This window comes from Ctenopharyngodon idella, chromosome 2 (assembly GCF_019924925.1).
Source record: "Ctenopharyngodon idella isolate HZGC_01 chromosome 2, HZGC01, whole genome shotgun sequence".
In the NCBI taxonomy this organism is placed as follows: Eukaryota; Metazoa; Chordata; class Actinopteri; order Cypriniformes; family Xenocyprididae; genus Ctenopharyngodon; species Ctenopharyngodon idella.
The window spans coordinates 34,905,636-34,932,889 of NC_067221.1; the positions used below are offsets into that span (position 1 = coordinate 34,905,636).

Consider the following 27,254-nt stretch of genomic DNA (forward strand, 5'->3'; position numbering starts at 1 on the left):
TTTAGCTCAAAATACCCCACAGAGAATTTTTTATAACATGTTAAACTTGCCACTTTTTGGGGTTAAGCAAAAACGCGCCGTGGGTCCCTTTAAATGCAAATGAGCTGCTGCTCATGGCCTAAGAGGGCGGAGCTTCAAGAGCTGATGCTCCAAGCTCCTGTGACAGAACAATCTCATGCACTAATTAGCCTATGTCAGAAACTCTCAGAGGTAGCTGTGTTTAGTTCGAATCGGAGTCTGAAAATGATGCCTACAGAGCCAGAGAATATGTGCTGCATGGAGACAGAACAGGTATAGTTTAGTTTAATTGCGTTTATATCTTATATTGTCATCTTGCTTTTATCCACTATTAGTACGAGCCTGTTGTAGCGAACCCGTCTGAATGATGGCCAAATCTTTACTGATGAGTTTATGAAGTTTATTGTACGTCACACAAAAAAGATGACGCGTACGTTATCACTCCAGAAAATCACCATAATAGCTGAATAAAACACAGTACAAAAAGTGTGCCTTAAAGTCTTTTATCTAAAAACTCTCCCTTGCATTATCATTAACATACACAGCGAATTACACAAAAACACAAGTTACAACTAACAGTAAACAAATATATACAGACCTACCTTATGCCTTTTCGGGGGTGCTTAGTAAACTTTATATCTGTAAAACAACTCCGATGGACTGTAATAAAGTGCATGCGCTCTCTCTCTGCCGTGACCAGTATCGCTCCGGAGAGGGTCACGAACAGTTTGTACTGATCTATCCTTGAGTAATAACTTCAACCACGGTGTCCTCTGTGACTCAGATGGCGAGAGTCTATGGAGCCTCATATGTTCGTTGGTACATCCAACAACAGAACATTTGTAATGTTTTTTTTTGGCACAGACATTGTAAATCTCTAGCTGATACAGCGAGTAAACAGAAATAGCGAACTCTGTGCTTCTCACTCAGGGGCCCTGTCTATGCTAACAGGGCAGATCGTCACCAGTCATGGGCGGGGTTTCCCTACTCTTACGTAGGAGTAGGGGGAAATATCAAACAGCGTGTTCTGAGAGATTGAAAATGATAAATGCGGATTAAAAGTATTGGGTGGAGTTTTACCATTATAGGCTGGTTGTTTACACACACTGTGGATACACATCTGTGTTCAAACACCTTATAAAAGTGAATTTTGCATAATAGGTCCCCTTTAAATGTTACTGTATGTCCTGAAACCTGTTCTGAATTTATTAAACTCAGCAGTCATTTATAAAATTCCAATAACTTTTTACTGAAATGGATTTTAAACTAAAGTACAGTAAAATTGATTGATTGATTGATTGATTGACTTATCAGCTCAGCAAGGTGAAGTTTTTTTAATAAGAGGAAAGATTTAAGCCATGATGACCTGTTCATTTAAAGTGATAGTTCACCCAAAAATAAAAATTCTGTCATCATTTACTCACCTTCATATTGTTGACTTTGTATGACTTTCTTACTTCTGCTGAACCCAAAGAAGATGTTTTTAAAGGGTTAGTTCATCCAAAAAAATGAAATTTCTGTCATTAAGTACTCACCCTCATGTCTTTCCAAACCCGCAAGACCTTCGTTCATCTTCAAACACAAATAAAAGATATTTTTGATGAAATCCAAGAGGTTTTTTTTTTTATCTCCCATAGAAAGCAACGAAATTACGACATTCAAGGCCCAGAGAAAGACATTGTTAAAATAGTCAACGTGACTACAGTGGTTCAACCTTAATGTTATGAAGCGACGAGAATACTTTTTGCACGCAAAAGCAAAATAAAAATGACGACTTCATTCAACAATTTTTCCTGTCAGTTTCCTATGCAGTTGACGCAGTTCAGTGCTTCCATGTAATTTCGTGGCTTTCTATGGGAGATAAAAAAAAACCTCTCTGATTTCATCAAAAATATCTTAATTTGTGTTCCGAAGATGAACGAACGTCTTGCAGGTTTGGAACGACATGAGGGTGAGTACTTATATGAGCTATATGAGCTGAAGAAAGTGCTTCCATCCACATCCATCCATCATAAACGTGTACTCCACATGGCTCCGGGGGGTTAATAAAGGCTTTCTGAAGCGAAGCGATGTGTTTGTGTAAAAAAAAAAAAATCCATATTTAATAAGTTATGAAGTAAAATATCTAGCTTCCAGACCACCTTCCGTATTCAACGGAAGTGTGTACGAAGAAAGTGTAAAACTCTTGCAGTTCATAAAGCTTACGCTACGTTCTAGGCCTTCCCTATTCAACTTACGGAAAAAGTGTAACTGACGCGACGCCAGTTTACACTTTCTTCGTAAGTTGAATACGGAAGGCGCTCTGGCGGAAGGGCCTTTAATAACCCCCTGGAGCCGTGTGGAGTACACGTTTATAGCCCGAAACACACCAAACACAGTCAGGGCCATCTGATCATTCTGATTGCCTGTTCAGCTACTGCCACCTGCTGGTACGGAAAGGCATTTCTTCTTACACAGGCGCAGAACGGATGTGCTACTTGGCCGTCGTGTGTCAGGGCAACTTTGGACCCAGACGCTGCTGACGTGAGCCAAAGCCCGCAGTCTGCTTTCGTCGCCACTAGTTCGTCGGCGTCGACTTGGTGTGTTCCGGGCTTATGATGGATGGATGTAGATGGAAGCACTTTCTTCAGCTTATACTCATTGGTCCCATTCACTGCCATTATAAAGCTTCAGATGCGTCAGGATATTTATCAAAATATCTCCGATTGTGTTCATCAGAAAGAAGAAAGTCATATACACCTAGGATGGCTTGAGGGTGAGTAAAGCTTGGGGTCATTTTCATTTGAAAGTGAACCAATCCTTTAATGACAGAAATTTCATTTTTGGGTGAACTAACCCTTTAAGAACTTTGGGATCCAAACAACATTCGACACCATTGACTTTTTTATTGTTTTACATTTTTCAAAATATCTTCTTTTGTGTTCTACAGAAGAAAGAAAGTCATACTTGGGACAACATGACAGTGAGTAAATTATTTTTGGGTGAACTGTCCCTTTAAAAAAAGTAAAGAATTCAGTTTCAACAATATTCAAGTACAAATTGCCCAAAAGAATACTTTAGTACAGAAGTATAATTCAATTATTCAAGTATACACCCCTGATTTTTTGAAGAGCCCATTCAGCATGGTTTATTTTGCAGTCATGTTATTGAACTGCAGTTATCAGCGGTGGTTTGTAATATTAATTTACTTGCACAGTTATTCATTATACAAAATAAATGACATGACCTGTAACGGCTTACACAAGAAAATTAGCAAATTAAATGAGCCATGGATTCAGTTTCTGATTGACTAAATTAAGCAGTTGGGATTTACAGTAATAGACTTCACAAAGCAGGAAAAAATCAGGCCAAAGTGTTTAACCGAGATTCAAAAATGTAAAGCAGGTTTTCTAAAGCATGTTTGCTGCTTTTCAGTTACATTCCTGACATGTTTATTATATATGTAGACACTTTACATTTTTAGAGCGTGTCTTTAGAAGGTTTTGGAGTGAAAAGACAAGTACCCATACTGTATAATCAGTGCATGAAAGCATGTGTCAAAGATCAAAGGTTTTGTTTATGAGTTGAAACACCAGTATGAGTCAGAGGTGTTATTCTAGCCGTCGAAAGAGGGGGTACTGCTGGGTAAAATAAAGCTATTAGCTCTGATTAGCAGCCAGCTTGATCTGCTTTGACTCACACTGGTTCTTTATGCTAATGACTAGCAATACAGCTAATCCCATATGACAGCTGGGAGTATACTGAGGGGATAGAGGGAGAGAGAGATGAGGTTAGGTACATAGTTGTGCAGAAGGAAAAGGTTATGTAGACAAAATATAAATCTGGCCTTACATAATCCTGCCATATTTGATGTAGAGTCACAAAGCATATATCATCAATTATAGGGGTTCTGTACATCTTATTTTCATAGCGAGTGACTGACAGATTCATGCTGAGAGTGAGTGCCATGCTGAGGCCAGTGGTTATAATGATCTTGTTTACCAAGATGAAGTTACAGCCCATTCATACTGTACGTCCACAAGTCTAAAATAAGATTATTTTTTATTTAGTTTTTCTGCTTTATGACGTCAATACATGATAATAGCAAGGTAACCTTCCTGAACTGGCCAATTATGTGAACTAATTAATATTTATATATTCATATTCAAATCTAACATTCATAATTAATTAATATTTATATGTTTTTGATACATTTTCCGTGTACCATGGCGATATTAAAAAGACTGACTTCAGATTTGCTTTAATTTTTCTTAACAACCATCTACTGTTTTACATGACATTTTTAAAATGCATACATCCAAATCTCCAAGATTGATCTGGGGATCAGGTCTGAAGCTGTGTATTTCTCTTCTGTGTATAATGTCAATAAATTAACTTCGAAATATGATTAAAAATAAAAAGTTAAAAATTGGTTACTGGCTACTTTTTAATGTAGTTAGAAGTTAAATTCTACAGTTGTGTAAGCAATGTGTCTGTATTGTTTTGGTCTTAAAGGGATAGCTCACCCAAAAATGAAAATTCTGTCATTAATTACTCACCCTCAAGTTCATTTATTTACAAAATATTAGCAGCAACATCTGCTCTCGCGCCAACACAACACGTCAGCAATCGTGGTGCTCTCGTGAAACCACGTTGGAGAATAATATTTTGTACATAAAGTGGTAAATGATTGGGGTTTTTTTGCACAAACAAAGCACTCGCATCACTTCATAAAACTGGGGTTAAACCACTGGAGTCACATGGATTACTTTTATGATGCCTTTACTACCTTTCTGGGGCTTGAACGTGGTAGTTGCGTAGGCTGTCAATGGAGGGACAGAAAGCTCGCAGATTCCATTAAAAAGATCTTCATTTGTGTTCGGAAGATGAACGAAAGTCTTACGAGTGTGGAACGACATGAGGGTGTAATTAATGGCAGAATTTTCATTTTTGGGTGAACTAACCCTTTAATGTGTGGGACAAAAAAAGTGCCTTTACCCATTGAAATATAATGAATTATAGTCTATATAAGGAAAGAACTTTTAAAAAGAGCTAATAGAATTACACAATTTAATATCAGACAACTAAATTCGGTTCAGAAGGGCTAAATGGTCCCCCCAGCTCCAGCGCTGATAGGTGTATCTATTACATTTCATCTTATAGTGGTGCCCACACTCCAATTTTTACATTTAATTGTGTTTCTAAATCAGTGACTTTCTTGGCTGTTCTTAGAGAGGAGAAACTTCTTAACTTAAGATAATGTATCTGGATAAACTAAGACGTTAAAAATGAACTGTGTCCTCAGAGGGCTCTTGCAAAACCATGTTTGACTAAACTAATTTCCTGTTAGAGCTCTTTATTTGGACGAGAGTGTAATAAAGTGGGTGATCTCTGACTGAGGCTCATTATCAGGGGGACGTTTAGAGAGATCTTTGTCTCAGGGTGCCAGAATAGTTTTTCCATCAGGGGACGCCAAAGTGTGACAGTCTCCGATTAAGCTCACTTTAGTGACACACTTACACTCAGTTAAGACTGTCAGACAGAGTAGGGCTATTCAGCTACAGTCCTGGAGGGCCACTGCACTGCAGAGTTTAGCTCCAAAACCAAAACCAATGCACTTTAGGTCATGTCTGTTTGCTTTGAGGTCATCTATATGTGTACTCCTAAAGTAGAAAATTTTAAATGCAAAACTCTTTCTCTTTCAGGAAATTGGGCCAATAATAACATTATATACACAATATATCATCTTAATATAATTTTATGATTTTACACAACAATAAACAATAAGTAAATATTGAGTAGACACAATTTTTGTTCCGCCAATGAAGTCCCGCCAATGAAGCCACAGCAGAATAAACTGTTCTGCATCTCCTAGCAACACGCAGTAGTGGCGTTTTTGAACAAATTGTTTGCGTGAATGATTTAACGACTCACTCATAAAGACTTGTTTCATTGCTAAATGAATCAGTGTTTTTGAACGAATCGTTTGAGTGAATAATTTAAAGACTCATTCATAAGGACAATCACTTGTTTGGTTATTGGTTATTTTAATATAGGGCTGTCAAATTGATTAATTGTGATTAATTGCAACATATAACACATTTATAGCTATATGTACACATATGTGTGTATGTATATATACACAGACACACAAACACACACGTAATATATACTGCCCGGCCAAAAAAAAAGTCGCTGTTTGGATTTTAATAGGCAAATACTTAAGAATCTATAAATGGATCATTATTACAGTGATTATTATGTTTCTAGCATGTTATTTGTTTGGCAACTGTTCTTTTAACACTTAAAGATGGAGTGTGTAGCTTTTCATTTCTTAAACAACCATGTAGGAAGACACATCATGGCCAATAAATGTTATGATAATGTTATTTCCATCGAGAGGTGCATCACTTTTTGGTCAAGATCTTGTATTGACAATGCAAGAGGTGAGCACTCTGTAAAGTCTCCTCCAGCACATCCCAAAGACTTTCAATGAATTTAAGGTCTGGACTCAGAGGTGCAAATTCATGTGTGAAAATGATTCTTCATGCTCTCTGAACCATTCTTTCACAATTTTAACCCTGGTGAATCTTGACATTGTTGTCCTGGAATATGGCCATGATGTGTCTTCCTACATGGTTGTTTAAGAAATGAAAAGCTACACACTGCATTTTTAAGGGTTAAAAGAATTGTTGCCAAACATAAAACACGCTAGAAACATAATAATCACTGTAATAATGATCCATTCATAGATTCTTAAGTGTCTACCTATTAAAATCCAAACAGCGACTTTTTTTTTTTTTTTTTTGGCCGGCTAGTGTATATAAATATAATAATAATAATAATAATAATATTATTAATAACATAGCTTTTCATCTAATAATTTATATTTTATTCATATTTTATTTTATATATTTGTCATTATTTCTGACAAATATTTTGCAAAGGAGAGAAAGCTGCTGTGATCAAGTAATTTCATTGTTTTTAACATAGGGTTAGGATTAACCTGTATCCCAGGGTTAAAAATGTACTGTAATTCATAAGCAAAAAGGCACAAAGTGTATATTTTGTATTATTTAAATTGCAGAATTCGTCTTATGACCAGATTAATCTGGAATATTCTGAGTGTAACGGTTTTGTTCTGTTATGTCCCATTATAGTTCCATTTTCACTCTGTTTGATATGTTCCTGTTTGCCTGATTTCCTAGGTAGTTTCCTCGTTAGTTAATTAGTCCCACAAACCTGTTCTGTTTCATCCTGATTATGTTTCCTCATGTTTATAAGCCCTGTGTTTCCTCAGTTCTTCGTCCGGTATTATGTGCCATTCTGATTTTTTTCTATACGTGTTCCCATTGTTTATTAAAAGACTCTTTTTTTTTAACTTGTATTTTGTGTGTGTTAGTCTAAACATTACACTGAGAGAGCATTGCTGGTGAATATCCTTTGAAATTCAGTTTTACCACAGGAACTGAGCCATCCAGGACAGGTTTCAGGGCGGTTTTGGACAGTTTTTCCATATATGACGTTGGGTTTCTGTCAGGTAGATTGTAATTCCTAAAAACCCAAACTTATTTTGTGTGAGAGTCTGTGTATTTGGGTCTACTCACTTAGACAGGAAATAAAAACATTTTCAGTTTCGGTCAGGTTTAGTCTTTAATATCTGAGTGCACCAGTCAGGTCGGATCACATGGGCTGGGCCGGCTTTGGGCTTTAACTTGATGTCTAGTTTTGAGCTCCTTCGCTGAATGGCACGTTTTGTTCAATCATTGTCATAATCCCACTGCAGCACAAGGAAGTTTTGGGGAAATTGTGTGACCTGACAGGAGCCTCGTTTGCCTCTTTTAGGATGGCCATCTTGCATGTTTTATTTCATTTGACAACCAGACATCAGTAACATCTTTCCAGGGTTTAATATATGCTAAAAGATGTCAAATCAATGATTAACTGTTCCATCACACCCTTTTTCAAGTTTCCGCAGCAGACTACATGTGACACACTGGGAAATGAAAATGGCATCTGCATTATAAACGTATCCAAATGTATCACACTCACGCATACACACATAGTCCCATCCAGATGGATTGTCTTCACTCTCGCTGTTGAGCGCAGCACCGAGCCGCTGGTGAGAGACTGCAGTTATTTCGGTCTCATTGCAGTCTCTCTCTCTCTCTTCCTCTCCCACTCTCTCTTTCCTCTCTCCTTATCGTCTTTGATTGAGCATCATTCTCACATACTACGCTTTCATGCCTCCTCTTTCACACTCACTCTCTCTTCATCTCTGTTAGCTTCTCCTTCACTTACAGTCCCAGTGATCATGCCGCATCCCTCTCTCTCTCTGTCCTCTCCTCCGCCTGTCTGCTTTTGTTTACATAAATCTTCATCAAACTGACTGTTTTTTTTGTGCCAGCCGAACTGCATTTGCCTGTTTTTTGGTAAGAGGACATTTAGATGCTGGACACAGTGTGTTTTTCACCTTGCGGCTCACTCATCTGGACTGCTTTTGGAAAGGGGTCCTGTTCAGTCATAGACTTTCAGGAATACATCGATCATCCGGTTTGCTGCCCGCCGAGTGTTTTCCCAGAGTCCCGGAGTCTGTTTCATAGCTGTGCGTCTCCTGCGGTGCACTTGGACTGCTCTTATAGTCTCGGTGATGAGCGTGGGCTGAAGAAACCCCCCTCTGCCCGTCATCAGCCTGAGGAGAAACACCATTGAGGGTCAGCTAAAATCAGTGGAGAGGAACGGGTGACAAAAAGGAGGCGAAGAGAAGAGTGAAGGGCAAAGCAGCACCGCGCAGGTTAAGAAGAGCATCAAACGGCGGCACAGACGGGATCAGCTCCTGTTGGGAAAGAGAGCAAGAGTTTAAGAAAGAGAGAGGCAGGAACACTTTGAATTTTTAAACTCCGAACTAGTGACTAAACTCTTCAGCTTTTGAGATACAACCCAGAACTGCATTCTGATTCTCTTGGACTGTCAGGACAAGCTGTGTCAGTTTTCCCTGCTCAAGTTCCTTTGCAGCTAACAGCCATGCAGGTGTCCTTCGCGTGTACGGATCACGGGTTGAAGGCCCCACGCACCAGCGAGCCGAACAAGCAGAACACGTCGAGTCCGAACACGGCCAGCGCGGCACGGGCACGGTTCCGAACGGTGGCGCTGATCGCTCGCAGCCTGGGCTCCTTTACGCACAGGCACCACATTTCCCTGAAAGAGTCCACTGGGAAACTCACCGGCATGAAGTACAGGTACGGAAAACTTCCGGCAGCCACAGAAAACTGATGATATTGTTGCAAAATATCAGTTCTGACTCAGTTTGAGTATCTTTTTACACTGACAACTCTAGTTATAGCTTTGATAACACTGATATTCTTTTTATTTTAAAAAAGACATGGATAAGGTTTCTATAAAAATTGCAGTTTACTCTGTGAATGAACAAACTCATTCTAGTAAACTGTCATTATACTGAAATCTTAAAGGAACAGTTCACCCAAAACAGAATACCTAACCTCATGTTGTTCCAGTCTAGGATGACTTTCTTTATTTTGTGGAACACAAAGTATTTTGAAATATTTTAAAGTGATTAGGGTCCAAAACAACACTTGACCTAACTGACTTTCAAAAGAAAAGAAAAAAAAAATTAAATATCTTCTATGTTTGAAGAAAGTCATACATGTTTGGAATGAGTAAATTTTCATTTTTGGCCGAACTATCCTTTTAAGTGTTTAGTTCATGCGGAGAAAAATTATAGAAGTCTTAAAGTGATTGTTTGTTTGATGGAGTGGTTAATGTGATTTGTTGGAGTGATTGATGAAGTGAAAAGTAAATTGTGATTGGCTACATTTAGAACAATAGATTAGCCTACTTTTTTTTTTATTACACACTGAAAACGAACAGCGGTTTCTTGTCTTGTGTGTGAAATTGTGAATTAGAGTAAAGGCTGGTGCAGAGAACTGAAAACATTCGGTGTGTGTGAATATGAGGGGGAGGTGTGAACTAATGGTTTTTGTGCTGGAAATAATTAATTGCATCTGAGACACAAGTATACCACAAGCATGCAACAGTTATCGCATATCTGCTAGTTTCCATAACGACAGAACTGGCAGTTTGCCTGTGCTTTACTCTAATTGGACACATTAGCGGTCGGACAGGGGTCACAATTGGGCAGTAGGGTAAACCTGAACACCCTCGGCTGACGTCCAGCTTCACGCACTCATGTTTGACATTTTCTACACTTTCAGTGAATTAATTGTATGATTAAAAGAACAATTTCATGAGGAAATTAATTTGTCTTGATCTTTTGAAATAAGAGTTTGATGTACTTTTTTTTTTTTTTTTAGAACAGATACAGTGTTATAGATACTATAATTCCTGAACAGCAGGAAAGCAAGTGATAATATTAAAATGTGAGAAATCTTATGCTGCTCCTGGTTGTGTGTAGCTCCTGCTGCTACCTGTATATCTTTTCCAAAGGATCCCAGTGTTAGGAAAGTATAGCTGAAGTTCATTTTTAACAAGATTCAGGTCATTTTAGTATGACCTTACGAGTTTGTGTGGCACATTTCAGTATGGATTGTTTTGTGAACCTGTCACAAGGTAATGCAAGCATTGCAGATAGGTTGTTATTGGAGGACGGTGCATCGCAAACTATATTTGTCCGGGCAGAAAACCCATCCTGTGCTCCAAGTGTTAGCACGGCAAAGAGATGTTCATTTTACATGCAAAGAGGCTGTTTACATAGTCTTAAAGGAACAGCAGCAGCAGCAGCAGCAGCAAAAAAAAACAAAAAAAAAACTAGTCTGTTAATAATAAAAGGGTCAGAATAAAAGGGTGAAAAATGGTTAGATAATTTGTGATTTTGAGAAAGGATGGGAAAATAGTCATGAAAAACAATACTGACTGTCATGATCAAGTCACATGACAAAACAAAACTGTCATTTCCAACCATCAGAGGCAAACACACTGCTTGCGGGGCACAACCTGCCTCTTGCAGAGAATTCTTCGTTGTTTTCACAGGACAAAGTTAACCATGAGTAATGACCCTCATGTTTATCCGTATATGACGGATGTCCTGGAGAACAAATATCTGTCTCTGTGATTTAATCATCTGTCACTCATTGTGATTTAATCTTTAGAAATAGCAATTGCTCTGACAGCGTAGAACCTCGGGTCTTTTTGTAAACATTACATTTTTTCTAGAAAGTCCTGCTAACATTTTAACGTCTTTCTGTTGCACCGCAGTATTTGTCTTTGATTAAGTGTGTGTGTGTGTGTGTGTGTGTGTGTGTGTGTTTGTAGTGAGTGGTCAGAATGTATAAAATGAATGTAATTGAATAAATGTGTGTGACATGAAAGTAAATCGCTGTTCCATCTCTGTGTTTGTTCTGCTTAGGGTTCAGAATTAACTTTCTGCTGCATATGCTAATGGCAAATACTTTGAGAAAATGTGCAGGCCATTAATATGTTTGACTGTATTTTGTATAATTTCCTTTCTGTAATTAGTCTCTAAATAAGGAATTATTTAACTTTTTCCATTTTTTATCACAGAATGATTTTGTTCCTCATTTTATTCAGGTTGCAATAACAATAGATCAAAATGGAAATTAAATAAATTTCTTAAAAAAATTATTAACGAGTTTGTGTGCCCATATAATCTTAGCGTAAGTGGTAAACAGATTTGGCTTGCTGTGTGCTATAGAGGGGCTCAGAGAGGATATTCTACTCGAGCTCCGATTGCCCCCCTATAACAGGCAAAATTGTACAAAAGGAGGAGAAGGGGAGGAGGAGGGATGCCGAAAGAACTAACAACAGGAAGAGGTAAGATGCTGGTTTTATACCTTGGTATTAATTGGAAGATTAGATGGGCGTACTCCTCCCGAAACTACATTTAATAACTTCAGTTTTGCTCTCATTTGAGGCTTGGTGAGTGTTAAAGGGTTAGCTCACCCAAAAATGAAAATTCTGTCATTAAGTACTCACCTTCATGTTGTTCCACACCCATAATACCTTTGTTCATCTTCGGAACGCAAATTAAGATATTTTTGATAAAATCCGATGGCTCAGTGAGGCCTGCATTGACAGCAAGATAATTAACACTTTCAAACACGCAGAAAGCTACTAAAGACATATTTGAAAAAGTTCACGTGACTACAGTGGTTCAACCTTAATGTTATGAAGAGACGAGAATACCTTTTGTGCGCCAAAATAACGACTTTATTCAACAATATTTAATGATGGACGATTTCAAAACACTACTTCATGAAGCTTCGAAGCTTTACGAATCTTTTGTTTCGAATCAGTGGTTCGGAGCGTGTACTGTATCAAACTGCCAGTCACGTGATTTCAGTAAACAAGGCTTCGTTACATCATAAGTGTTTCGAAATTTCAATGATTCACCACTGGGGGGCGTGACTTTGGCAGTTTGATACTCGTTCTGAACCACTGATTCGAAACAAAAAATTTGTAAAGCTTTTGAAATCGTCCATTACTGGATATTGTTGAATAAAGTCGTTATTTTGATTTTTTGGCGCACAAAAAGTATTTTTGTCTCTTCATAACATTAAGGTTGAACCACTGTACTCACATGAACATGAATTTTAAAAATGTCTTTAGTACCTTTCTGGGCATTTGAAAGTGTTAATCAGGCCTCACTGAACGAAGGTCTTACGGGTTTGGAACGACATGAGGGTGAGTAATTAATGACAGAATTTTCATTTTTGGGTGAACTAACCCTTTAAATTCGGGCCATGCTTCTGCTTAACCTAGTCATAACCCTGTCCTAAAAATTCTACGCAGTAAGGTCTCTCTTTCCATCTCCCTTACTCTCCGACTTTATAAATGACAAGAAGGCTTAAGATACAGTTTAAAAACCTTTGATGTCCACAGATTTGTAAAAGGACATATCTAAGTGTGTCCAACAGATTAAGCATTTGCAAATGTCCCCACAAGGATAGTAAAACCTGAGATCACCTACATTGTGGGGACCAGCCGGCAGTCTCCATGGTGGAAATGGAATAATAAACATACTAAATGATGTTTTTTTTTTTTGAAAATGTAAAAATGCGGAAAGTTTTCTGTGATGGGTAGGGTTAGGAATAGGGGATAGAATATACAGCTTGTACATAAAAACCATTACGTCTATGGAGAGTCCCTACAAGGATTTTCTTCTCAAAACATTCTATTTTAGGATTGCATTTACTTGATTAATCATTTTATTTTTTTGCATTTCTTTGTTGTATATCTTTTGTATTTAAAGTGTGTTGTTTTCTCTATTATGTTTTCTTGTAAAGTGCTTTGAGAAAGACTATTATTATTATTATTATTATTATTATTATTATAGTGATCCAGTGTGTGTGTGTGTGTGTGTGTGTTTGTATCTCTCTCTTTTATTTATTCAAATCATAGTATAATTTTGCCTTGTATTTCTGAATTCATAGCACTAAAGCAAACAGTTGCACTGTTTCATGGTTCACTGGCTGGTGCTGCACAGTCCAGATGGGCAGTCGTGCTGTGTGTGTGTGTGTGTGTGTGTGTGTGTACACGCATTCGTCCTTGTCATTGTATTTGTGTGGGCTTCTGCTTTCTTGGCCAATGGCCTATTAGAAATCAATCAGTGTATGTGTTAGTTTTATTTGGCTTGTAAGCATTTTTCTTCACACCGTAATGGTCCGTTGTGCTAATGTGTGTGTTTTTGTGTGTGAGTATAACACAGCAGCAGAGAGTCACTGTGTTCCAGAATCTTGAGAAGCACATGAGGATAAGGAGACCTAAAACACAGCCTAAAGGGCACAGGAATATTTCACTTTTTCATTTTCTGGGTTTGTTTGGAGAGACGTTTGTGATGATGCATTATTAGCCAGGTTTACGGGTGTGTTTTTAAAGGCATAGTCCACTCAAAATCAATCTGTCAATCCACACTCAAAAAATTATTTTACAATACTGTTCAGTTTATTTAAAAAAATAATTTTCATTCAACACTATTGTATTAGTTTTCTCATTCAAACAATTGCATTGTGTTAAACTGACTTGAAACAGTTGCGTTTTGGCTCAACTCAATATTTTCTTTTTGAAAGAACATGTTTCAATTAAGTAGGCCAAAAACAACATTTGATGCTTGTTCAATTTACTTATGTAAATGAAGTTAAACAATTCTTTTCAACCACTTTACTTAATCCATTTGAGCTTAGACTACATAAATGCTAAAACTAGGATGTAACAAAACCATATTTTGACTAACAACTAACAATAAGAGTCTTTACAAAGTAAAGATTTTGTAAAAGTTGTGAAAATTGTTCTTGAACGCATTTACTAAATAAACTAATCAATTAAACTGGATTACTTGTTTTATCCTTTGTTTGTTATTAATTTTAGGATAATTGAACTTAATTGGACAAAATTAAGAATGTTAACCTGACTCAACTAAATGGCATTGAGTTAACCATATGTAATAAACTTAAGTTTACTGAAATAAATAACATTAAATAAATGCAACATAACCCAGTTACATGGAACCTGACATAAAAAGGTGAATGCAACGTATATATATATATTTTTTTTTTTTTTGTCAGTCTACAGTGCTCAGTGTAAATGAGTACACCCCTTTTGAAAAGTAACATTTTAAACAGTATCTCAATGAACACAATAGTCGACAAGACTAAGTTTAATATAACATCTGTTTAACTTATAACATGAAAGTAAGGTTAATAATATAACTTAGATTACACATTTTTCAGTTTTACTCAAATTAGGGTGATGCAAAAATGAGTACACCCCACAACAAAAACTACTACATCTAGTACTTTGTATTAGGGATGCACCGATCCGATACTCAGATCGGGTATCGGCTTCGATACTGCCATTTTTACCGGATCGGGTATCGGCCGGATGGGACCGATCCAAATCCGATATTGTGCGTGTACTATTGTGTTATTGTTAGGCTCCACAAAAGGCACAAAAACATTAAAAAGCACCATAAAGTTTCCGTGCACTATATTCCAAGTGTTCTGAAGCCATTCCATAGTTTAATTTGAGGTACAGATACATATTTAAGTCGTTAAATTAAAGTTCACGTAAATGCCTCCCTCCGCTGCGGCTGTCAGTCATTCTCCATTCAGCATTCAGACTGTGTGTTGCGTTCAGTTACGACAGTCAACACAATGAAACTCTCTCCAAGTTAATTCAATGTATCTGTTACTATACTTAATCTGTAGACAAAGATACCGGTAATACAATACGCATCAATATATCTTCACTTTGTGCTTTGAACTTTTCAATGCGGAACGCTGCCGCTGCGCGCTGTGACTCCATGATGCTTCAAGCGCATCATTCTGCACACGGGATGCGCATAAGCGCTTTGTGCCGCTCTGTATGGGAGCCGTTCATATTATAATACTTTTGCGCAATGAAAGATTGTTAATAGCATTTTTTGTTCTGTCCTATCTATCTTATGTTGCTGCCTCATTAAAAAAATCTCCGCTATAAATTTAAAAGAAATGTATTTTAATTTTATAGTATAGCCTATATTTATATATAAATATATTTAGTGTATGTCATGTATGACTCAAACATTCATGAAAAACAAGCCATGAGTCATGGATGAAGGAATCAGCTGGACTCCTGTTTATTTTGAATGCCTACCAAGCTAGTGAAGCGATTGGTTTATTTACAGTTGTTGCTCTGACGCACAATTATTTAATAAATAGTTCACTACATTTGTGTCTGTTTGTTATTTTGTTTTACAAAGTTAGGAAAGTAATGTTTAAGTCAAGCCTGATTGCACAAAAGAATGATCCCAGTTTCTTCCACGCAGTGAGGCATACAGTTTATTAGGTAATTTAGCACTTTTTTTTATTATTACTTGAATATCCGATCGGTATCGGCCGATACTGAATCCCAGGTATCGGAATCGGTATCGGAAGCGAAAAAGACGGATTAGTGCATCCCTACTTTGTATGGCCTCCATGATTTTTAATGACAGCATCAAGTCTTCTAGGGATGGAATGAACAAGTTGACGACATTTTGCAACATCTATCTTTTTCCATTCTTCCAGAATGACCTCTTTTAGAGACTGGATGCTGGATGGAGAGTGAAGCTCAACTTGTCTCTTCAGAATTCCCCATAGGTGTTCAATTGGGTTCAGATCAGGAGCCACTGAATCACTTTCACCCTGTTCTTCTTCAGAAATCCAACAGTGGCCTTAGATGTGTGTTTAGGATCATTGTCATGTTGGAAAAGTGCACGACGACCAAGGGCACAGAGTGATGGTAGCCTCTTCTCTTTCAGTACAGAGCAGTACATCTGTGAATTCATGATGCCATCAATGAAATGCAGCTCCCCGACACCAGCAGCACTCATGCAGCCCCACATAAGGACACTGCCACCACCATGTTTCACTGTAGGCACCATGCATTTTTCTTTGTATTCCTCACCTTTGCGACGCCATACAGTTTTGAAGCCATCAGTTCCAAAAACATTTATCTTGGTCTCATCAATCTAGAGTATAGAGTCCCAGTAGTCTTCATCTTTGTCAGCATGGGCCCTGGCAAAATCTAGGCAGGCTTTTTTTGTGCCTGGGCTTTAGGAGAGGCTTCTTTCGTGGACGGCACCCATGCATGCCATTCCTCTGAAGTGTACACCATATTGTGTCACGGGAAATAGTCACCCCAGTTTGACTTTCTACTTCTTTAGATAACTGCAGTGAACTTGCATGCCAATTTTCTTCAACTCTTCTCATCAGAAGACGCTCCTGTCGAGGCGTTAACTTCCGTGGACGACCTGGACGTCTCTGTGAGATGGTCGCAGTTCCATCTTTTTTAAATGTTTGTACCACTTTTGCTACAGTATTCTGACTGATAAGTAAAGCTTTGCTTATCTTCTTGTAGCCTTCACCTCTCTGGTGTAAAGAAATTATTTTCTTTCTCAGGTCTCAGGTCTTTTCTCAGATCTGGACATTTCTCTTCCATGTGGTGCCATTGCTGACAGCATGAAATGGGAAGGGGTTTTAACATCCTTTTATAGTCAACTGTCTGCTGGACACCTGTGTAATGAATAATTAGACTCACCTGTGGTTGAATTCTTGTTAAATTAGACATTTGTAGTCTAAAATTTAGCTTTGCTCCAGAGACTTTCAGTGGGGTGTACTTATTTTTGCATCACCCTAATTTGAGTAAAACTGAAAATTTTGTTCTCTAAGTTATATTATTAACCTTACTTTCATGTTATAAGTTAAACAGATGTTATATAAAACTTAGTCTTGTCAAAATTTTGGAAATTGTTTTTGTGTTCATTGTGATATTGTTTAAAATGTTACTTTTCAAAGGGGGTGTACTCATTTACGCCGAGCACTGTATCTATCTATCTGTCTATATTTGGTTATTTAGTTAGTTGTACTGTAGGAGGCAAGTAAAATATATGGTATGAGCAACATTTTCTATTATTAATCAACATTATCACTATTTATTTTATCTGTATGTCTGCCTACCTATCTGTTGTTAGTTAGTTAGTTATATAATCTCTGGTTAGTTAGTTAGTTAGTTATCTAATCTTATTGTTAGTTGGCGCAGGCTCCTTAACTCAATCTGCTTGCAATCACATCATTCTCTATAGGGTACAGCTGATTGGTTCCTGCTGCATCAGTAGCCAATGAGCTCGCTGCTCAACCTTCAAATACTAGTCAGCAATTTCTGTTGCAGCATGCTTTGAGAAACACTCCACCTTCCCCAGCTCCACCTGTATAGATCTCATGCTGGTAATTCATGTATTCTATTTTGTACAGCAGCAGCATGTCTACTTGCTCACAGCAGCATGTTGTGTATTTATTGGCAGTAGCCAGTCCCGTACTTGTTCTACAGCAGCAATAATCAACAGCAGCAGCAGCAGCATAGCAGATCTATTCCGCCAAGACCAAACATACGAACATTCTCATATCCATTACCAAGCCAAACACTACGAGAGCTGTCATGACAGAACTAATCTTATGGTTGGTTAGTTAAGTGGTGTAGATAAGTAGAATATATGGTTTGAGCAACATTAGGGTGAGTAGATGATGACAGCATTTTAATTTCAGGTGAACTATGCCTTTAATTGGCTGCTCAGACACTGCTGAGGGACTAAACCTGATTCTGCTGGAGAGAGAACTGAGGAACATCCTGTGGTGCCGTGAAAATCCCTTCCTGCACACAGTTTTCTATCTGTGAAACATCATATTGTGTTATTCATTTGCTGATGAGGCTTAATAGTTTTATTTTAAAAGCATTTCATTTTTATTAAAAGATAGGACGGTGCACATGCACTCACACGCTGTGGTAATATCGTTCAGAACCCACCCGCACTTACACACGGTAGTTAGTTATCACACTCTGCAGCAGTCCCCTGACTGCTCTAAACTCGTTATCAATTCTGTTTTACGATGACTACAGTATCACAAGAGACAGTAATGAGGCCTCACACTCACACACACTCTCACAAGCTCATACTCTTACAACAGTCTTACTGGAACACTTCTTCATGCAGGTGGGTGCATATTTAACGGTCATACTGAAAAATATTTGAAAGCTTCTCTTTTTTCTGTCTGGTCCTCCAAATGCTGCATGTTGTTAGTTTATCAACAAAACCCTTACAAAAAAGTATTGTGACACTATGATAGTACAGTACTTTAAGGGTTAGTTCACCCAAAAAATGAAAATTTCTACACCCGTAAGACCTTCATTCATCTTCGGAACACAAATGAAGACATTTTTGATGAAATCTGATGGCTCAGTGAGGCCTCTATGGCCAGCAAGTTAATTTACACTTTTACACTGCTCAGAAAGTTACTGAAAACATATTTAAAACAGTTCATGTGACTACAGTGGTTCTACCTTAATATTATAAAGCGACGAGAATACTTTTTGTGCGGCAAAAAACTAAATAATGACTTTTCAACAATATCTAGTGATTTCAAAACACTGCTTCATGAAGCTTCGAAGCTTTACGAATCTTTTGTTTCGAATCGGTGGTTTGGATCGCGTGTCAAACTGCCAAACTGCTGAAATCACGTGACTTTTTTTTTTTTTTTTTTTGGAATGAAAACCAAATTATTTCAAAATGTATTAATATTTCACTATAATACTGTTTTTACTGTTTTTTGTTTCAAAAACATTAAAAAACTTTTGAACATACTGTGTATTTTGGATGTTTACTATGTTAGTACTATGGTATTCTTGGAAGTACTTTGGAGTCCCATTTAAAACACCATAGTACATGAATTTCAGTACAAAAAATGTACTGTAGTGGCACTATGGTAGCTTGAAATATACCATGGTACTGAAATTCATGCTCCATGGTATTGGTACTTCCAAAAATACCATGATACTATGTTAAATGTCTGAAAAACTACCACTGCTATGGTACTTTTTAAAGGGTTAGTTCACCCAAAAATGAAAATAATGTCATTTATTACTCACCCTCATGGCGTTCCACACCCGTAAGACCTTCGTTAATCTTCGGAACACAAATTAAGATATTTTTGATAAAATCCGATGGCTCAATGAGGCCTCCATAGTCAGCAATGACATTTCTCTCTCAAGATCCATTAATGTACTAAAAACATATTTAAATCAGTGCATGTGAGTACAGTGGTTCAATATTAATATTATAAAGTGACGAGAATATTTTTGGTGCGGCAAAAAAATAAAATAAAATAACGACTTATATAGTGATTGCGATTTCAAAACACTGCATCAGGAAGCTTCGGAGCGTTATGAATCAGCGTGTCGAATCAGCGGTTCGGAACGCCAAAGTCACGTGATTTCAGCAGTTTGGCGGTTTGACACGCGATCCGAATCATGATTCGATACGCTGATTCATAATGCTGCGAAGCTTCCTGACGCAATGTTTTGAAATCGGCCATCACTATATAAGTCGTTATTTTGGTTTTTTTTGGCGCACCAAAAATATTCTTGTCACTTTATAATATTAATATTGAGCCACTGTTCTCACATGAACTGATTTAAATATGTTTTTAGTACATTAATTGATCTTGAGAGAGGAAATGTCGTTGCTGGCTATGGAGGCCTCACTGAGCCATCGGATTTCAACAAAAATATCTCAATTTGTGTTCCGAAGATTAACGAAGGTCTTACGGGTGTGGAACGGCATGAGGGTGAGTAATAAAAGACATTATTTTCATTTTTTGGGTGAACTAACCCTTTAAGTGTATGGTATCAATTATGGTATTACCATGGTATATGGTACACTGTGGTACTATGATAGTGTCTAAACTGTGGTACCAACTATAGTTACAATGGCACCATGCTCAGAAAAATATGTCATTTTTATGGTACCATATATAGACACATGGTGATGCCACGTTTTGTAACTGATAGAAGTGATTCAGTTGTTTTGTGTTGTGTTTTGAGCATCCAGTCAAACAAGGAAAAAAACTGTTGTGTTCCTAATACACAGTTATGCACACAAACAAATGAGACCTGCTTTCCTGTCATCTGATCTTCACACACCGTCCTCTGAACAATGTCAGTGAGACGATACATACCGTTTCCATTGGCTTGCTGAGGCATTTCTGAGCTCTTCTGTCACGCAGTCTCTCAGTTCTTCAGCTCTCTGACTCAGCTCGCTGTGATGAGGAAGGATCTGTTGACACCCAACAGCGTGCGTGTCTGCTACCCAGAAAAAAGACACACACCCCCATCACGCGGAGAAAAGGGAGTTTTAAATTATATATGTCTGCAGCTGAGAATGTGCTGTGGTTGTAATGTCACACAAACTAATAATGGCTCGGAAAACGTCAAGACAAAAAATATAGAGTGGGAGATGATGTTTGGGTGACATGCATCAGCTGCAACAGTGTGAAGAATGAAGCTACTATTTATAAAGTCAACAGATTTGTCTTATTTGAAAAGGCAATAATCTGAGAAGCCTGACCTGACCTGCAGGAATAAGACAGAGAGATAAACTTGATCATTGTCTTTTCATTTTGTTTCATTCTCACCCAGATTGTTTAAGGATGTTGATATGCAGAAATTTGAAGACAGATCTGTTTGGAAGTGAATGTGAACTCTGCATGCTGATTTGGTATTCTCAATGTAAACTGAAAATCAGGGGGTGGGTGTCCACAAGCCAAAATCAATATTGTTGGTTTCCCTCCAAATGCATGCTAACTCACTTCCTGCGAGGCAATGCACAGAAATATTCAAGTACCATGTTTGGATGTACCTCCTAAAATAATACCCCAAAATGCAGAAAATCCATGTTGATCATCTTATTATGATACAAAACCAAGTTTTGAGGCTGGCAGGGTTAGATCCAGACATCAGCAGCTGTTACTCTGGTATTTTTAACTAAAAAGAAAATGTGAGTGTGTTTCCCCTGCAAAACTCGCTACCACAATGTTAAGGTGTTGTGGGTGGTTGTCAGGATGTTGCTATGTGGTTGCTACGGCGTTCTGAGTGTTTTTTAGTGCTTTGCTATGGTTGCTTGGATTCTCCAGGTGTCTCTATGTTATTGTGGTCAATAACTATGACTCAGGTCTCTCCTTCAATGCAAGTTGATGGAATTTTTCATCTACCAGTTGTAAATTGTAAGTTCAATCATATAGAAAAGCAATATCACACTTCTCCTCAACAATCCACATTATTTGAAGTGTCATTTAGTTCTGTAGCACAACAAATTACATGCCAAAGTTTATTACTTCAGTGTTTGTTCAGAAGGAGATGGATGGATGGATGGATAGATATATGGAAGGATGATAGATAGATATATAGATAGATAGATAGATAGATAGATAGATAGATAGAGAGATGGAGAGATGGATGATGGAGAGATGGATAGGTGATGGAGAGATGGATGGATGATGGAGAGATAGATGAATGGATAGATGGATAGATATATGGAAGGACGATAGATAGATAGATAGATAGAGAGATAGAGAGATAGATAGATGGATGATGGAGAGATGGATAGAAGATGGAGAGATAGATAGATAGATAGATAGATAGATAGATAGATGGATGATAGATAGATAGATAGATAGATAGATAGAGAGAGAGATAGAGAGATAGAGAGATGGATGATGGAGAGATGGATGATGATGGAGAGATAGATAGATAGATAAATGGATGGATGGATAGATAGATAGATAGATAGATAGATAGATAGATAGATAGATAGATGGATGATGGAGAGATAGATAGATAGATAGATAGATAGATAGATAGATAGATAGATAGATAGATAGATGGATGGATGGATAGATAGATAGATAGATAGATAGATAGATAGATAGATAGATAGATAGATGATGGAGAGATAGATGAATGGATGGATGGATAGATATATGGAAGGATGATAGATAGATAGATAGATAGATAGATAGATAGATAGATAGATAGATAGATGAGAGATAGATAGATAGATAATGTCCTTCCTGCAAACAGTAAAACAAACTGCACTTAGTCACATGTGTTGATCATAATCACAGGATAAAAACAATGTTTTAGCAATTTGAGGACAGTAACGGTGAACCATAGAGCATATTGATGAGGTGTCATCTCTGACTCAGTCAGGCATTAAGAGGACACCACATATCAGAGTACAGGAAATTTTAATGATAGAGGAGTGGAAATGGATTGCTGAAGTATAACTGTAGATTGAAACCAGGGCCGCTGTTCAAGTCACATCTGCACCCTGATGAATAAAGCTGTTGCTAATGTATTTTATATTGTAGCCAATAAGATGATCTAAATGGGAGGTTCAAGCCATAAAAAGCTTATATCCAAGACTTTGGGGCATAAATACCAGCCAGCCGTTTTGTTCGTGTGCATTCACGTGTACTTTATAAAGCTATTAAACAGTTTTTGTTCTCTGGTAATAGCTATCTTAAATCACCGAACTGCTGAAAGAGTCGCAGGGTCTCTGTGGTTCAAACATTCAGTTGTCATCTGCACTGAGAGAAAATTAAAAAGTTTCCTCTGGGTCCAAAAAGGAGGTCCATTATTCACATGCACCGCAGTCCCAGTGTGGGAGGTCATGAATGGTTTTTTGAAAACCAAATAGCAGAAAAATGCTTGAGCAGTTAGGACCTTGGTGGCTTTTTAAAAATATTATTTTCCTTTAACTTTTGAAATGAAAGTGTTCAGTGTACTATAAAAAAGAACATTTCAATGTGTGTTCATTTGTACCTGTCACAGTTCAATGTTATTGAAGGATGTTTCTGCACTAAAGCTCTTCTGAAAGTTTAAGATGTTTAAAGTAAGCAATAAGGTACGAGAGGCTGTGCTGTATCGTGAATAAGTCACGGCTGAAGGCTGTTGTTAGGCACAACGCGAAGCGTTAGGCAACTCCTTCAGCCATGACTTATTCACGATACAGTACTAGCCTTGAGTACCTTATTGCTTTTATAAAACGGTTACCACACAATACAAATATTAAAGCCAAAATTATGTATCAGTGCAACTTTCATGAAGTAAACTTTCACTAAAAGCCTTCCTTCTGCCGGCAAAAACAGTCCCTGACCGTGAACAGCAACAGAAGTTACATTTTCACGCCATTAGATGGCGGCAAAGACTGTCTTTATAAGTTTTTCACTCAGTAGCGAAGACTTTTATATTGAAAAGACTGAATTTTTGTGAACATGGAACAAGACGCAACTGACAAATGCTTAGACTAGCGCTATCAGTCATGGGAAAAACCTTAAACTGATAAAAGGACAAGATAATTCATCGGACATTTAAACAGATTTTTTATTATGAACATAGGACTGACCTGAGGGAAAATGCTAAATCTGAATGCAGGCAATACTTTCTCACAATACTCTTCTACATAATACAGTAAGCTTCAATGAACAATATAAATTGAGAACAAACAGTTTACGTTGCTAAGAGTGGTTGCTAAGGGTGTTGTGTAGTGATACACAGAACCGCTGGGTGAAGCCCACAGCTATTGACCAATCAGAAACAAGGACAGGAACTAACCGGTTTATAAAATATAAATAAATTATAATATTTCAATTAAATATCTATTTTGAATTCTTTTTACTGCGTTATTCTAATTCACATTTACATTTAACTTGTTGTGGCCAATTCAAATTCCCATTCATGAATGGAAGAATGGAGCCAGTTTTTAATTTCAGAATTTTGCCCATGCCTGTATTGCAATAGTAATATTATTTGCACAAATTATATTTATATTTTATATTTATGATTATGTAATTTTCAGTATTCTGCTCAGAAAGGAAAACAGATGTTCAGGGGATTTAAACTATTCACATTAATTTAGCACATTTAATGAAATAAAATAAAAAAATAAAATAAAATAAAATAAACTGGCCTGCCAGAAGTGAAGGCGCTACAATGTTATGTCCTTGGTAACAGATTTCTCACTTTCTTCACAGGAATCTTGGGAAGTCGGGACTGCGAGTGTCATGCCTTGGACTTGGTGAGCGTTTTTTGATTTATAAACCAGCAGCCATTTCCATAAACACCAAAAGGTCACACTGAATATAAATATCATAGATCTGTGATACGTTCACACAATGTTTCAATGAAGTGCAGGCAACAGTGTGTGTTTGAAGAGTCACATGATCTTGAAAATGTTATCCTCTCTCCATTCATATTTAATTTATCATGAATTAAAACACAAGCTCACTAATTGCCTCACACACTCCACACACAGCGGGAGAGTGATGGGTTGACGCTTAATTTATTCTCTGTTCCCTTTTAGTTTTACAATTGGATGGTTTCATTAACAAGCCTTGTGAACGCAAACATAATGACTGTATAAATCGGCTGTTGATTTCTCTTTGAGATAAAAACACGTAGTGGCTTATATAGCAGGCGTTTCTAATACTATGAGGCTCCAGGACACCACGCAAGAGAACATGCAGTTTATTCCAATCTGGGTGTTCTATATTTATCACTACAAACTAATGCAAGATACGCAAGAAAATTACAGCAGTGTCAGTTCTGGTCTGATGTTCTGCATTGATTTTTAAAATGCAAGAATTCTAATGGTGTATTGAAAATTGTATGTTTCGCCCCCAAGAGCAAACATTTTCTGCTCACTTGAAAACCATAGGGCATTGAAAACTGAATTTGTTTGGTGTGGACTGAACTAGAATAAGTGAGCTGGATTTTATTGTTGTCATACTAAAGGCTTTCAGAAAGAGGAACAAACAGCTGCTATTCCACCATGAAAAAGCCCCGGGCTTATCTTCACAATCCATTTCCAAATGGTGTCTCTCTTATCTTAAATCAGAATCTTCCTCGGTACAAGTCCTTCCTCTGTCCTACATCCAAATATACACTTCAAAAGTTTGGGGTTAGTAAGATTTTTTAATGTTTTTTTTTTTTAGTCTCTTATGCTCACCAAAGCTGCATTTATTTGATCAATAATACAGTAAAACAGTAATATTGTTAAATATTATTATAATTTAAAATAACCATTTTCTATTTGAATATATTTTAAAATGTAATGTATTCCTGTGATGGCAAAGCTGAATTTTCAGCATCATCCAGTCTTCAGTGTCACATGATCCTTCAGAAATTATTCTAATATGCTGATTTGCTGCTCAAGAAACATTTATTATTATTATTATTATTATTTAAATTCATTTTTATATCTATTCAAAAACATTATTGAAAACTATGGAGCCCTGCACATGACATACAGGAAAAAAATAGTAGGGCACGATTTACTATTTCGTTCCCTCGATTTGCTAAATCGTGCGGACGATTTACTAATTTGTTACCTCGATTTATAAATCATGCACACGATTTACTAATTCGTTCCCTCGATTTGCTAAATCGTGCACACGATTTATGAATCAAGGGAATGAAATAGTAAATCGTGCGCACGATTTAGCAAATCGAGGGAACGAAATAATAAATCGTGCGCACGATTTAGTAAATCGATAGAACAAATTAGTAAACCATGCGCACATGATTTTCTTTTTTTCTTGCATGTCATGTGCGGGGCTCCGTAGAAAACATTTTTTGAAATAGGAATCTTTTGTAATGTTACCTTTACTGTCACTTTTGATAAATGTAATCATAGACTGTAAAAAAAGATGGACGACGCACCTTCACTCTCTTCCATTGTAGTAACCAAAGCCGCCAGTGTGCCAATATGGCGTTGACATCTTGAGTCTCGAGTCTGAACATAGTTACTTCACTCAGAGAAGCTGTCAATCTCAGCTGTCAATCATGAAGTCTCTCCCCCGTTTTTATAGCATCAAATAACTAATTAAAACCAAAATTATTTAAAGAATGAACACTTGAACTAACACCAGCGTGATAAAAACTGCCTAAAACGACAGAAAGGGTCTTTGGAAAAAAAATGTTTAAAGTGTAATTTGATTGTTTAGTTTGTCTCACATACCAATACATTTCATGGAGAGGGCAGGGTTCATGACCTATACTGCTTCCAGCCACCTGGGGGCAATCCAGACTTACTTTTCAGGACTCGTGTGGCACACTTGAATTTAATGCATCCTTGGTGATAAAAGTATTATTTTCTTAAAAAAATCTTACTGACCCCAAACTTTTGAATGGTAATGTACAAAAAATAAAATATTTATATTTAAATTATATTAAAATATTTAAATATTTAAAAATGAAATAAAATAGATTTACTATTGATCCTTCTCGACCCACTTTGAGTGGGATTCGAACCAAACTCTCCAATGCCAGAGGCAGGGAAGCAGGCGGGCTAACAAGGATGTTAAAGACCACAGTCTCTAGCGCGCCTCTTGAGGCCAGGCGAATGAGGTTTATATGCGCAACTCTTACTAGCTTGCTTCCGTTACACTTACCCCCAAACCTCACTCCCATCCGGGTCACGGCACCAAATGTAACCGGTCCTACTCGACCCACTCCAAGTGGGATTTGAACTAGCGTCTCTGGCATGGGTGGCGGGCATGCTAACAAGGACGCTAAAGACAGCAGTCTGTAGCGCTGATCGCAAAAGTGCGCCTCTTGAGGTCAGGGGAGTGAGGTTTACATGCATAGCTCTTACTAGCTTGCTTCCATTACACAACAAGATATCAAGAAAGTTGTTCCTTGTGGTAAAATTGTACTTATTTAACAGTAACCAGGTGTATTGTTAACTATTAATTGTTGACTTTCACTATTATTAGCTAACAGGCCAAGTTAGCATTGATAAATTTAATCAAAACATTGAACTCTGCTTAAATTTGTTGAATTGCTGTCTGCAGAAATCAACATCTTTTAATGAAAGTGAATTAAATGGATTTAAGTGTTGTTTAGGGTTATGT

The 27,254-nt window shown here is 37.3% G+C and overlaps 1 protein-coding gene across 3 annotated transcripts in view; it reads left to right on the forward strand.

Annotated features, from left to right (window-relative positions):
- The window catches only part of kcnab1b (potassium voltage-gated channel subfamily A regulatory beta subunit 1b), a 76,892-nt gene that overhangs the window by 10,934 nt on the left and 38,704 nt on the right, over nt 1–27,254 (forward strand). For 2 of the 3 annotated variants that reach the window (XM_051914737.1, XM_051914716.1), the window contains one exon: nt 24,375–24,418. In XM_051914737.1, coding sequence (XP_051770697.1) covers nt 24,375–24,418 — 44 coding nt within the window. Of the gene's footprint in view, nt 1–7,051; nt 9,237–24,374; nt 24,419–27,254 lie in introns of those variants that run through there. The other variant, XM_051914727.1, reaches the window with a different exon arrangement.